General features: G+C 41.7%; 1 protein-coding gene across 1 annotated transcript in view; it reads right to left on the reverse strand.

Annotated features, from left to right (window-relative positions):
• Positions 1-2,646: 2,646 nt before the first annotated feature.
• CEMIP (cell migration inducing hyaluronidase 1) overlaps positions 2,647-14,337 on the reverse strand; it is a gene marked incomplete at both ends in the record, with an annotated part of 50,447 nt that continues 38,756 nt past the window's right edge. Inside the window, 10 exons of the mRNA XM_084293568.1 lie at positions 2,647-2,774; positions 3,610-3,710; positions 6,515-6,672; positions 6,971-7,057; positions 7,786-7,990; positions 8,690-8,875; positions 9,346-9,557; positions 10,474-10,689; positions 12,434-12,614; positions 14,123-14,278. Coding sequence (XP_084149694.1) covers positions 2,647-2,774; positions 3,610-3,710; positions 6,515-6,672; positions 6,971-7,057; positions 7,786-7,990; positions 8,690-8,875; positions 9,346-9,557; positions 10,474-10,689; positions 12,434-12,614; positions 14,123-14,278 — 1,630 coding nt within the window. The remainder of the gene's footprint in view (positions 2,775-3,609; positions 3,711-6,514; positions 6,673-6,970; positions 7,058-7,785; positions 7,991-8,689; positions 8,876-9,345; positions 9,558-10,473; positions 10,690-12,433; positions 12,615-14,122; positions 14,279-14,337) is intronic.

Consider the following 14,337-nt stretch of genomic DNA (forward strand, 5'->3'; position numbering starts at 1 on the left):
AAAAAAAAAATGTCCTAGAGCCAAGTCTTATGATTTCACCCTGAGAATTCCAAAAAACTGTAAAATCAGAAGCTACAGCTTTCACACAAATGCAGCATGCTCGTAGTAGCTGAAGAAACCAGTCTAGAGGACAGCCCCATGTGGCACGATCCTCCCAGGCGTTTCCACATGAATGGGAACCTCCAGTGACCCAGGGGAACAGTGCTCCACAGGGTGGGTATAGAAAACCAGATCCCAAACCAGGTACATTCTGAATCTCGCTTTCCTGCCCATGTCAAATGCTCATGAAATGCTCGTGGTTTGGTCCATCTCGTGGAAGTGTGTATGCTCCACCAGTACAGGTGCAATTATACAATCAGAACTGCCTCAGCATAGTGAAGATGTTTAGATAAACCAGCCTAAAACACTCAAGGGATTTTCTTTTTCAGTGTATTTGCTCAACTTCAGGGATCTGGCTCTGTTCTGGCTACCAGAGAATGTCAGAGAAGCGATAATTGGATCGTCATGGTTTAACTGTGAGACTGACTTTTTTAAGGAATAGTTTGTGATTTGAGGGTGAAATCCCCAAACCATCATAAGACACTGAGAAAAACAAAAACAAAAACAAAAACAAAAACAACAACAACAAAACCCACCACTTTACTTGCCTTTTTAAAGTGTTGCCTGTTTATTCTGGAAACAGCAGAAATGCCTAAAAATCAAAAATGACTGTGCTGCTCCTTCATTAACAGGCTCTTGTTCAGAAGCAAGGGAGGGACAGCTTGGATTTTTTTTTTTTTTGTTTTTTTCTACATATACATGACATTCAGCTACTTCAAAACATCTATACAATAAGACTGAAAAGAACATTTCCAGTTTCAAAACCCAGGAGAGGCATGAGGGGAATGTAACCTACAGTACTATCTGAATTTTGTTCGTGGTTGCTTTCAGAGCAATTGATCTAAAAAGTAGGGTCAGGGCTTACAGAATTCAGCATCAGCCCAGCTGTGGAATGACTCGCTAAATCATTGCTCCTTCGTTCTAGTTATAAGACAGTATTTTGGATACTGTGGGGGGAAAGAAAAAAAAAAAAAAAGGAAAAAAAAAAAGTGTTTTAGTTATCGAAGCTCTAATTAAACCAGAGCAAATGGAAGTAACTATCAGCAACAAGAATAATTTCTGTAGCCGTGTGGGCTGGGAAAGACAAATTAGGGAACAAACCCAGATATTACTGGCAAAATTGACAATTATATGTGCTTTTCAAAGCTCTTCATCCTCTCTGTAATTCCTCTTCGTAACAGCCACAGACTCTGCATATGCTTTCATGGCATTTCTGAGCAACAGGCAGAGAGATCACTGAAGACTGGAAGTTCTTACAACAGTTTACAAGACAATCTTTAATTTCCCAGCTTCAAGAGATGTCCCCCAGGAGTGCTGACTCACACTCATATGCCTTCATTCCCCAGCTAGTCCTTTGAAGAAGAGGGGGAAGGAGCCACAAGATATTCAACTAGTGTATGGGGATTCCCACTCTAATTCTTCAACTTCCTGGTAAGACCTCAAAGACTTCTACCTCTGCCACCTTCCACCTAGATTTCATGCAGCTCTTCCAGGAGGTCAAGACACACCTGTCCTTAAGCCCAAGGACGCAGTGGGGAAGCAACACCCAGCAGACCAGCCCACCCTGTTCCCTCCAACACCCCTGGAGAGATAAGGGCTGCTCACCCAGCTGTGGCTGAGCAACCCAAGTCCCAGTATCCCCAGCTGAAAATGGGAAACCGTGAGCAGGATGCTCTCTTCGACTGGCTACCATAAACCTTCCAGATTGGCCCTGAACATTATTAGATGGAGGAACTGAATGGGAGAGGCTAAGAAAGTGTATGTGCTGAGTGACAGGTCTTTCCTCTGATCCTATGGCTACGTGTTGAAGGAAGACCTTCTATTTGAGTAATCACGCTTGAAAGTCCTGAATTCATATAGGAGAATCACAGTTTTCTGAGCAAGCAGAAAGATGTGGTTGCACCAATCTCTGTTGGTGTTGCTTTATTTGCTCCTCTCTCCTCTCTTCCCTATCTATGTGCCATGGGTTAGTGTTTACAATACAGATCCCAAAGAGCTTGATCAGTTGTCACAGGAACGTTAGGGTAAATTTTTGCTGTCCAGTTATCCTAGCATCTAGGTAACCATTCAAATACACTCTTGCTGTCTTTGATTTTCAACCAGCTTTCAAATTGGCTAAGTACACCATGAAAAGAAAACACAAGTGTTTGAACAATTTAGAGTCTGGTACAAACAATAATCTTCAGTGGCCTTTAGCTCTCCCTTTGAGAGACAGCAAATAACTTAGTCTGTTGTGGGCGTGCTGATAAAACCAGCACCTTGTAAATCTGGTCAAACCTTGCTTAGTGACACGAGCGTCAACTGGGCATCAGTGAGCAAGTCAACTGGTGAGGAGCTGATGATCGCGGGATATGTGCTGATGGCAGAGGAATGCGTTTCCGTCACATGTGGCCACTCTAGCTACTTACAGTAAGATTTCTTTTTGAACAACAACAACAAGAAAATGCTACACTGCTGGAGCACGCTGGTGATGTGCCTGTCGTGAGCAGTCAGTAGTCCATCCGACTGGGGGCAGTGCTGGCAGCCAGAAGGCGAGGCGTTGTGTCCTCATAATTTCATTTTCTTCACCACAGGAATTGGCAGTGCTTGGTAGATTTTAGCTGAGTCCTCATTAGTGACCAGCTTCACCCAGACAGGACGGAAGCTGCCTTTGAATCCAACAAAAGCCATTTTTTCTGCAAAACAGAGCAAATACATTAGGAGTGCATCAGGACTGGAAAAAAACAGGGAAGCCAGTGTGTGTGGCTACACCCACATGGCTGGACGGATGCAGGTGGTCAAGAGCACAAATGTGCATGCAAAGTTTGCCAATAATGCATTATCAAGATATTAAAGAATACTTTCCTGATGAAGTTTAATTAAAATTGCATTTACGTGTTGAATGCTTGCATTAGTTAACAATAGCCCCTTTGTGACACATAGCAGAGGAGAAAGGGAGCAGGAAACCCCCTGTCAGAGCAGGCAGCTTGAGCTGTCTACTGAAGCTATCATCATTTGCATGGTGGTTATACTCAGGGAAAAAAAGATCACAGTTTTTGCTGATCAGAGCATTGTGCACAAAGAACAATATTCTAGTGCAGTATGCGATACTTTGAAATCAAGACGCTTGATTTCAAGTTGGAACTTTGTTTCAAGAGAAAACCAGATAAAAATATTTGCAGACAAGTCAAAAAAAATGTTTTGGGCATATAGTGAGGGAAAAAGTCCAATATTTCTATTGTTAAAATACCTCTTTATTTAAAACAAATCTGGAAGCCCTGGAATTCCTTTAACAGCAACTGCCAGGTCACTTTTCCATCTACAGTTTTAAACTAAATGCTGTTATCCAAACCTGCAGGGGATACAACCCTCCTGAATAAGTAACTGACCACTCCCAGGATGTCTGAGCGCATGCTGATAGAAATAAGCAAGGTAAAGTTTAGAAGCAGACAAAAAAAGTGCCTTTATGGGAACCATGGGAGGGGAATAGATCAAAGCGTTGTTAGATCTGTATTTTTAAAAAGCAGTTACCTTTTAACCTAAAGCCCTCTCCTGCTCCAAGTTTCTCCAGTACTTTAGTCCATGGTCCTCTTGAAATGAATCTTCCTTTAGACGTCACCAGCACTATAGAGCTGAAGGAAACAAAGCCATTTAGGAACAGATGAAGAGTTAGAAAACAGTCCTCGCTTGTCTGGCTTAAGCCTGAGTGACACAAAGACATCCATGAACTGCAGTGGTTTCTGCCTTAATGGCTTTTGTCAAAGCTAACATCTTAGTCATATGTTCACTTTTCCAATCATGCAAAACCCATTAGGAAACAGATGGAAATCGCCTTTTTTTAATTTATTATTATTATTATTTTTTAACACACTGGCTTCTGGGGTGGCTCAAATGTTTCCAACCAGCACTCCCATCCTGCTTTGCTCGGAAAGGAACACGCTCTCCCTGAGATGTTCATTGCAAGTCTCAAATAATCTCTCATCTTAGAACATTTTTGTTATTATTGTCCTGCTTGCATAGAGTTTTTCAACTCAACATTTCTTGGGGTCAAATGCAAAGTGATAAACAAAAGACTTATTAAGTACTTTAAACAAGTGCAAATCTGCAAGCACTTGGTTAAAACTCAGTAACCAACTGGGCTTAATTCTAAAAGTGTAGAATTAATATTTGAATTAAACATGAAGGGATAATCACCCAGTGAAAATTCTCCAGAGAGTAGCACAAGCCACTCAAAGAAGTTAACTCATTGCTTCCTTACAAGATGCACAAACACCTCCAAGGGTTATCTCAGAGCATATCAAGGAAGAGCAGTACACATCAGTGAGCTCGGTGGAAGTTTGCTATTAAGTTCAGTGGGGCTGGGGTGCCATTCTTGCTCAGCTCTTAATTAAAGCTGCATAGCAGAATAATTGAGCAAACACTTGGTCAGATTAAATAATTGAATTCCACCTTGCAGGGTTTCCATGAATGAAGCTTTCCTGACTCAACTGGCTCTCAGCTGAGAGTCTTGCTGGGTCTGCTTTCCTGCATCACAGTGGACACGAGTCGCTAAAATTAATTAGGCAGCAGCTCCTGCAGAGCTCAAGCCCTGAGCTACTCTGTGCCGTAGATACCTCCTAACACCTCAGCTGGAACTGAAACTCTTCAGGGGAAAACAGCAAAGGAAAACGAGAAGCAGAGGAATTAAGAGTCATCAGGTCTTTTCCTAAAATAAAACCAAGGTGTTAAAATCCACCAGTGCTTACAAGAATGGATTGAGCCTTCAGGCTGTTTTTTGACTGCTTTGTGCGTGCTGAATCCCTTTTTTTTTTTTTATTTATTTATTTAGTAAAATATTTAGTTTCTATTAAGCCTTTTCTGCTATGGAAGTTTAAAATAAATTTAACATATTTTGTTTTCTTAAAAAAAAAAAAAAAGTAATTTGGCAGAGAGTTCCTTAAATGAACCAAGAGGCATGTCATTGCTAGAAACAACTCTTCTCACATCCACAGCTCTATAAATCTATTTAAAAGTTGTTCTAGGAGTATCTTCATGAGAGGCTGCGTAGGTATTTTGGGTGGTGGAATCTCCTCCCCTCTGTGAGCACCACTCCTCTGTACAGCTTGTGCTCTGTGCAGAGGGGAGAGCTGACAAGAAGCTGATGGCTGTACAGTCCCTCCTTCTGTATGGTGTCTGCATCCAACTGAACAATACCCTCACTCAATAAGTGGATGAACGATGTTTCATGGTTATGAGTGAAGTCTAATCAGAATGGAAAGGCTGGAAAAGCTTCTGGTGAAAGGAGAAGAATTTGAGGGTTCAGCCCTTGCAAGCACACACAGCTGAGCGAGACCCAAGAGCTGCTGACTGGGTTGGACCCAGTTCTAGTCCTAACCCTAACACTAATCCCAATCCAGTTCCAACAGTAATCAAGAGGCTCAGATAGACTCAAATGCATCTAAAGCCCAGTTACAATTCAATCCTCTAAAGTAAGAAAGAATCCAGACAGCAGGGTTCCGCAGGGATAGAGACTGGACTTTTTGCAAAGGAGGATGATGGTCTTTGTGAAATGTCCCATTTTATTTTATTTTAAATGAAAGAAGAGTGAGCAACTACCATACTTCTCTACAGTAACTATTTGATGTGTTTTTTTTTTTTTTGCAACTTTTAGGACTATTTAAGACAGTAGAAACACTTCTGTATCCTCATACATGTCACGCCACTGAAACTTCCCCCCCCAAGGCTCTAGAATAAATCCTAGAAAAATATCCTGTCGATCTGCCCACAGTTATTTCAAATGGCTCAGCAGCAAAGCAATCATATTTATATTAAATGTTAGGTACCAAATTTCAAATCAAAACAGGTTTAATAACAGGGAAATAAACTTATTTCCCTGTTATTTCCTTTACTGTTCCCACAGACAAACCTAGTGTCCTACAGGATGCAAGAGCATTCGTTGGGTACTTACCATCCACTCGCAAGTCTCTGCATTTCTATCTGCCCATGTTTTAAAAATAAAAGCACACAGACCTTAAGTATTGGCAGGGAACATATGCAAAGAGGAATGCATTTTATTAGTGGGATTTTCTGCTATTTGAGAGTGTGCAGGCAATAGAAAAATGTAAACTGTGCACATCTGTACCGATAAGCGCTGAGTTTATTCTTGAATTTAAGCCTGCAGTTAATCTGTAACCCACCACATAAATGTGGATCTGCAGTTTATTAATCAAATGTAGCTCTGCAGCTTATCGGAGGCTTGATCTGTTCCTAAATCACAGTCTGCATCTTTCTGCAGCCTGGATGTCCTGTGCACATTTGGACTCTGTTGGAATCAGCAGGTACAGAAACACATTGCTAGCCCAGTCAGTCTGGCCCGTGTTAGGTGACTAAAGCCACGAAAAAGCTGTGTTGTACAGCATTTTTGTATAGTACGCCTTAGTAACAGTAGATTACTCACTGATCTTTGATGTTGTTGACATAGTTTTCGATCTGTGCTGGGATTCCTTGTAGAATTGAATTCTTGAACGTTACTCGGTCAACCACTTTCCCGTGATGTCCATCAATCACAATCAGTTGAATACCCTCATCGGTGAGGAAAAACCTTACACCATCAACCTATGTGGAGGGTAAGGATATTCTTGGTTTGTTGAAGAAACAAAAATGCAAAACAATCATCTCTAAGAAGCACTGATAGTGTTGAATCAGTGGACTGCTTATTGTATCAGAGGGCAGAATTCCAGATCACTGAGGTCAAGCTGTCCTGCCTTTTTTTTTTTTTTTTTTCCAAAATACAAAGCAAAAGTGACCCAAATCTAACTATTCATGGCCACATCATAAGCAAGTTTTCCATAAAAACGAAACAAATATCTTAGATATCTTTGTCTCTTGAAGTTCACTGGGATGACCTGCTCACCTCAATGTATGCAAAGTCGTCCTTTAGGTGGAAGTACTGCTTCTTATAAGTTTCTATCTTCACTTCCAGTAGGTGGTCCTTTGTTTTCTGTTTATTAAAAAAGTAAATAAACAAAGTTTCTGATGAGGATGTACAATACCGGAATGTTTAAAACATTTTAAACCTCAAAATTCAATCAGCAAGAATGCTACATAATAAGCTGTGACTTGCCAAATTGCATTGCTTATGAGACTGGGCACAATGGTAACCTCTCTGCTCACCCTGCCAGCATCTAAATTGTTTCACCAAATAGCAGAGCTTAAGTGATTCTCACTTTGCAGAGCTGATACGTGATTCTGTGAGGCTTTGCTATGCATTCCTGCTTCAAGGGTGATGAGTGGAAAACAAAACAAAATAAAACAGAAAAATATCCCCGTCCTTCCCTCAGAACCAGACTGGACAGGATATAGGAGACAAAAGTGTTGTACAAAATAATTTATATGAATGCGACACAGCTGAGCAGTTCCCTCTGTTCTTACAGCCTGGAGGGGCTGGAGGCCAGGTGAGCATAGTTGCCTCTCTCCAACATCACATCACTTTTTACCCTGTGCTCTTAAGCACAGCTTCAGCTGAAGTTGTGAGCAGCTCTGTCCTTTGAGGACCTCTTCTCTCTGCGCTTGCAAGAATATGTTTCATATAATTTTGTATGCCTGGTCCATTTCAGAAAATTAGGCTCGGGATATCCTGAATCCAGTACAAAGTCTTTCCATGACTATGGGAACAATAGCTACAGATTCACAATGACAATAATTCTGTGGTAAGAACAGCTACTTTACCAGCTGTGTACTTGATAGCTTCTTAGGCATTGGCACTTCTACTATGGGCGTCTCAATGTACTTGGGATAGGCCATGGCTTCACAGTCACTGACACCAGCGTGCTTTGGAATCACAGCTTTGATCCTTATTCGTTCACAGCCTTTGACAGAGCAGAAAGCAAATCTCTCCTTCTCATTTTGAGCTTTAAGTTTCAGAAACAGCAGCCTGTGGATAGAAGAGAAGAGTGAAGAGCATACTTCAGCATTCTGTACAAAAAATGACAAAGTCCCATTTTCAGTGAGCTCTTTCCTAATGCTTTGTAATAATGCATGTTGCAAACCCTCAGTCTGCAAATTATAATGCTGAACATATTGCATGCAATTAAATGGATGCATCTCAGAAATGGTTTGGGGAGGTCAGGGAAATTAAGACAGAGATTAGCTGACACCTGAAATACCTTAGAGCTCTATTTTATAATGTTCATTTACACAGAGAGCTAAATGGTTTTTATTTTATGTTTCTTTCTTACCCATTTTTAAAAATTTGTTAAAAGAAAACAACAGACTTCACACTCTTGGTTCCTGTGCAACCCTGTCTTAGTACTTATATATGGTTGATGTTCAAAACAAAAAGGGTTGGGTGTGTCTCCAGTTCAGTGCTATGGTCTGCACTTTACTTCTTTTTTTCTTTTTTTTCCTAATTTGTATTCACTTGGCAAAACATTTCCCAGAGTAGTTGGCAGTGCAGCACAGCCTATGAATGACTGGCAGCTGTGGGAGTCCCAAGAAAATTAAATGCTGGTCACATTCCCAGAAAGAATTCCTGTTTTTGTTGTGATCCCTGCTAATGGCATTAGCCAAAAGGCTCACGATTTCAGCAGCTTTCTCAGCACTGTGTCCAAATAAGTAAGGGTCATTTCCTTACCCAGTGTCCTCATCCCAGTAGTAGTATCCCTTGCTAGGATATCTGTACTCCAGTTTCTCCATCTGAGAGGTTCTATAGAAGGTTCCAGTTTTGTATGTTTTCTTCAAGAGACGATTGTGAATGTCTGACAGAATGGAAAATGTCGTCCCTCTAGGATAACAAAACCCTACTTGGATCCAGTCGTTCCTAAAATAGCAAAGACCGAAATTATAACAAGTCGACACATGACTATTATTTTCCTGGGCATGTTAAAAGCCAATTTAAATAATTCACTCTGAAATGTAACTTATTTTTTTCATGGCCAGTTAAAATTTTAATGACTTGGGATGAATCAGTGCCATGTAAATTAGACACAACATCCATGGGTTAGTTGAGCAGTGGGGGTCAGATCCGCTCCTGACTCCTACACCTCCAACTTCCATGCACCGGGAATGAATTAGTTCTAGGCTTCTAAAAATGAATGGTGTTATCTTCCAGGGCTTCCCTGGGGAGGAAACAGGAATCTAAGATGTCAGATGGAAAGATGGTGAAGTCAATGGACTTCCTGGAACAAGCATGTTCATTCTGGAAGAGTTCATGAGGCGATGAGCTCACCCATTAAAAATATGCAGTTACATTATAGAGCAGGAATGTTGGAATTCAGTTGGATCACTCACTTGTTGAAGTTGATGAGCCATATGGCCAGCTCTTCAGGGGCTGTCTTGTCCCAGTGGATGGTGTAGCCTTTCCTCAGAGTTATAACTGGCTGATATTGCTGGTAATGAGTGCTTTTGCTCAAAGCCCCTTCCAAGTAGAGTGGGTGATTGTGGTAGTCATTTTTTATTATTTTCATTTTGAGGTTGGCTGGCTTGTAGGCTTGGATGTAGATCTAGATGAGAGAAAGAATGGTCTACAGTAAAACATTAAAGGTTCAGCTGCTTAATAGCTGTAAACTTGTGCGAGGCCTGTTACTTCAGCAGTGACCTGTATGACATACACTTATACCTGTATATTCAGTTTCTTCAGCTTCTTTTTCACTTTTTCAACAAAATAGACAGTTTTCAGGAAGAAAAGAAAAAAAGAAAGATAATTTCCTTATCCGAGTTCAAGAGTGTGTGCCAGTTAAGGCCACAGGTAGGCCTATCGTATTCCACAGTGTTAATGGTAACCCTTGGCTGTGGGGTGTCATCCACCTCAGACATCTGACTTCTGTTAAACAAGGACCCTTCTGTCTGGATTTCAGAAGCAGGAAAAACAGCTCAGTGGTTATGAATGGATTTTAGTGGCCCTACACTGAAAAAAACAACACTTGCAGCACCTAAGACAAAAAAAAAGGTGCTGCTCATGAGAGGAAAGTAAGAGCTCTCTCCCATCAGTAGGGTGACGAGCTCGTGTGGTAGGAAGAATGGTTTGTGGTTACACAACAGGATGAAAGATCATGAGAGTTGAAGCCCAATTTTGACTCCTCAGCACACTTCCCATAGCACTGTGGGTAACATTTCCCGCCATTAAACAAGGGAAAATAACCTTCCCCTACCTGGAAACCAGTACATTTGGGAATATTAAGCTGTTAATGCTCGTGGAGTTTTCACAGGACTTCAGGTAAAATTTGTTTCAGTTAACAGTGAAGGCCAAAGCATCTGAACAAAAGCACAATATCCTCAGCTTCAAAACCACCTGCTCACACATGCAGTTAATCCTGAGCACCCTGAAGAAAGTCAGTTTCTAAAGGTCAAGATGTACAGTGCCAAGAGAATTAAAATAAGTATAAAGTAATTGCAGAACTGCAAAGTTAGCAGCTTTACCTGTGCGTAGTGTCCACTGCAGATAGAACCTCTCCAGTCAGGCACATCGATGCAGTCAGGGTGTTTGATTAGCCAGTTATCTTCTTTTATCAGGTATGAGCCTGGATATTCAGACACAGAGCCATCTACATCATGAAAAACTGATGTTTTATCACCATCCATATCCAGATCATTGAACCAGGGTCCGGGTTCTCCAAAGAAGACCCTTGAGGTAATCTAAACAAAACAGTGAAACACATTTATGTCACCAAAAAGGAATTAATCAGTGAAAGTGCAAAGCTAAGGGCAGCTGTGGTCACCGACATGGCTCAAAGGACCCATTTTCTGACTTTATTTGGTTTTAGAAAATAGCTTGGACAAGAAATATCGTTGAGTTTGGGGGTCAAGTTGTGCATGAAGAAATCAGTGTATGCATTAATACCATCATTCTTTAGACAGCCACAGATATTTGGCTGCTCAGCTTGAGACTTTGTAAGCCTGATACTTAGTGGCCCTGAAGCTCCATGCTTCCAGATGAAGTTTGGAGTTCCAGGTGTTTTGGGATAACAGTTCTGTGCTAATAAAACTATGACCTTCTGAAATAGGGCATCCAAGCTGGAAACAATAAAATCATTTGATCCTGTTAGTTGGCAGGAACATCAGTGTCATTTGCAACAGGAACATTGGGATTTTCCCCCTTTACCTGCACATTGCCTCTTCATTAAGTCTGAAGTCAGTATAGAGATGGGTCGTGCTCTTTAAAGGTGTGTCTGATTTGTCAGACAGAGCAGACATAGATTTTCCTGCTGACCCTGGGGGAAAGGCTAAAATAACCCGAACTGCAGCCACAGCAGTGAAGATTTGTTTTAAAATTCTGGAGGAAGGTTCAGGAGACAGGGCAATTTCACTATAGCCACTTCACTTGTTGTCCACTAATATATTTTAAGGTTCCAAAGCCACATAAAGTCATAATGATGCTGGGAACAATCAGTGACCTCCCCTGGGAAATGGCTGCTCGGGCAACTTCTGACATATTTTTATCCAGCATAAATAAATGTCATGTCACCAGCCTGCTTAGTGCAATGCGAGACAGTGACCTACCAACACTTTTAGGGAAATTTTGCCTTTCCCACCCCATTTGGCACAAAGATCACTACTCAGCACTTTTCCTGACACGCGAGCAAGTTTGCTAACTTTTTGAAACTTAAGCAACCCAAATAATTTCAGTCCCAACCACTTTATTTATTTGTTAGTCATGTTTGGCAGTTGGATTTAACAGCTGCTAGAGGTGAACATCAGCAACCAGTTAGCACATATTTGTGCAAGCAAATACAAAAATAACTAAATCACAGATCCCAGACCAGGTTCAGACCAGCACCTAGAAGTTAATGTTGTAATTCAACATTTGGCAGCCACTCTTTGTCTGGATTCTGCTTTCATTTATGTCTGCAGAACCGGAGTCCATGGATTTACCCTTGTGTGCAGAGCTCCACAATTATCGAGCATCTGCTCAGTTTCACTGGCTGTTTCCCAAAATTAGTATTTGTTGCTTCTAGGCAGGTTAGACCTTCCACAACAGACTTCCCTCTGTTGTTGCTTTAATATTATACCCGTGTTGAAAATAAGGGGGCAAAGTCTTCCTAATTCACCAGTTTCTGAGACATACAGAAAGGAAAGTGATTTTCACTTGGATGCCACTATTTTTTATTTTTGATACTGATGCCTACTTCTGTTTTGCTGAAAACTGGACTTGCTTGTTATTTCACCCACCCAATTTCCTCTCTCTCAGGTGCCATTGTCTTTATGAAATTCATGGCAAAGACAACAGGCACCACCTGCAGATCTAGTGTTTTTTGTTTGTTTGTTTGTTTGTTTGTTTTTTTATTTTTTATTTTTTTCCCGAAAAGGCTGTTCCACCCTTTTTGCCCACAACCCTGTTTCCAAGCCAACTGCAAAGGCCTTGCTGGGAAGGATAACTCACAGGGACATCTTCAAAATGGATGTCGGTTACGTTGTTGTTGGGGCAGCTCTGCCAGGCGTTATTGAGCCTGAAGGCCAAGGCACTCGTGTGCCGGCCGTCAAGGGCAGCAAATTTGCGGAAGGTGCAGTTCTGGACGTTGATCGGGCCATCGTAGAACTGGATCCCTCGAATGGGAAAGTTCCTAAAACACATTTGGAGGAGACAGAGAGACATAATCATGACATGAGCATGAGGTTGAGAATGCATTCTAGACATGGACAGTCCCACAGCACTTGATTCTCAGCTGCTATCATTTTCCACAGCCCTTAGGATGACTCCTGAGTTAATGTTTTGGAAGAGAAGGGATTTCCCTGCTTTTTAGGTCTGTGAAGTCTTCTTAACCTTGCAAGTTCATCTCAAGTTCTCTCATGTCTGAGACAGATCATCTTTATTTAGTCTGTACTCCTCCAGGGAAGGAACTTAGAGCCGTGCCAAGGCATTGAACTAAAACTGAATAAATCCGTGTGTGCTATCACAAATGAGTTCTGCAGCAGCGAAACCTGAAACTCCTCAGATCTACACAGACTCCTTGGGCTGAGTAACAGCAGGGATAGAAGTCCTATCACATCTTTCAGAGAAACAGTGCAACTTAACTGCAATAAAAATGGATTTGAAATCAAGGAAAGATCTCACCGATAAGGTTGAAAACAGTTGAGAGGGCACAAACCAATGCAACTTTAAAAGCCTTTTCTGATACCAGCTGCATGGTAAAGATGACACTGCTTTCATGCTGATTAACTGATTGTGATGTTTAAACTCCTTAAGAGGCTAAGATGATATTTCATATTTCACATTTCACTTATAATAAATCAGAATTTGATCTCTTTCTCATATGAATGGTTTCCCTGTTTCTGTGGCAAGGTCACACTTCTGTCACCGTGAGTTTTTGCACACAATACACATGACAATATATGCCCACGTATTTATATGTGAATGATATTAGAAGGAGGGTCCTAGCAGAGTGGCTTTTCATTATTACTATGGTTAATAATAAACCTGCTGCATCACTACCAACAGGCAAAGTTGAGAAACATAGAAAGACAGAAAAATATCAGTTGAGCTGCTTTTCTCTACAGATCTGCTGTTAGGATATTTTCAGGAATAACAGCAAAACATTACTTCACTTGCAAACAAATCTGTAGGATGAAGGTCCAGGAAGAGGCCACACATAAAGTTCACTAGATGTTTTGAAGTTATTTACTGAAGGCATCAAATTCCCGTAGCACAGCAGCAATACTAACAGCAGCTCTGAGGCCATCTATGACCACATCTGGGCCAGCTCAAGCCCACGGAAGGCCTTCTGTGAGATTTCCTGGCAGCTGACTGGGATGGAGATGGCCACTTTGTGCAACCACTGCTGACTATGTGTACAAAAGCACCCAGCTAGCACACACTCCTTTGGCTGTCTCCTCAACTCTGTTTGCAAAGGGGAGGTGAAAGGAGAGAGGAGCTTGATGCTGTTTTGGCAGCCTGCAAGTACATACCTGCCAGCAGCAGCTGCACAGTGAGGGCTTTGGGACAGGGAGACATGAAACCAAATCCTTTGTGTGCAAGCTATTAAACCAAACAGTGCTGAGGAAACCACACCGGCTTGGAGTTTGTACTAGGAAAGGGAACAGCAAGTGCTTTGATGTGGTGAGCTGGACTTACGGGCCTATGGGCAGGGTCCTGCCTCTGTGATCCAGGCCTCCAGGTCCCCAGATCTCGTTGTCGATAGTCTCCGTGCCCAGGTTTCCGCTCTCACCGACAAACAGGCTGTTCTTGATTTCTTGCTTTGAGCCGTCATCATGAGGAAAGGTCCCACCACTAGAGGGAAAGGGCTGGAGGTGAAGGGGCTGCTCACAGCCTGTGCCCCACGCTGCGGC

The sequence above is a fragment of the Netta rufina genome (genome assembly GCF_964035555.1).
Source record: "Netta rufina genome assembly, chromosome: 11".
Taxonomy (NCBI): Eukaryota; Metazoa; Chordata; class Aves; order Anseriformes; family Anatidae; genus Netta; species Netta rufina.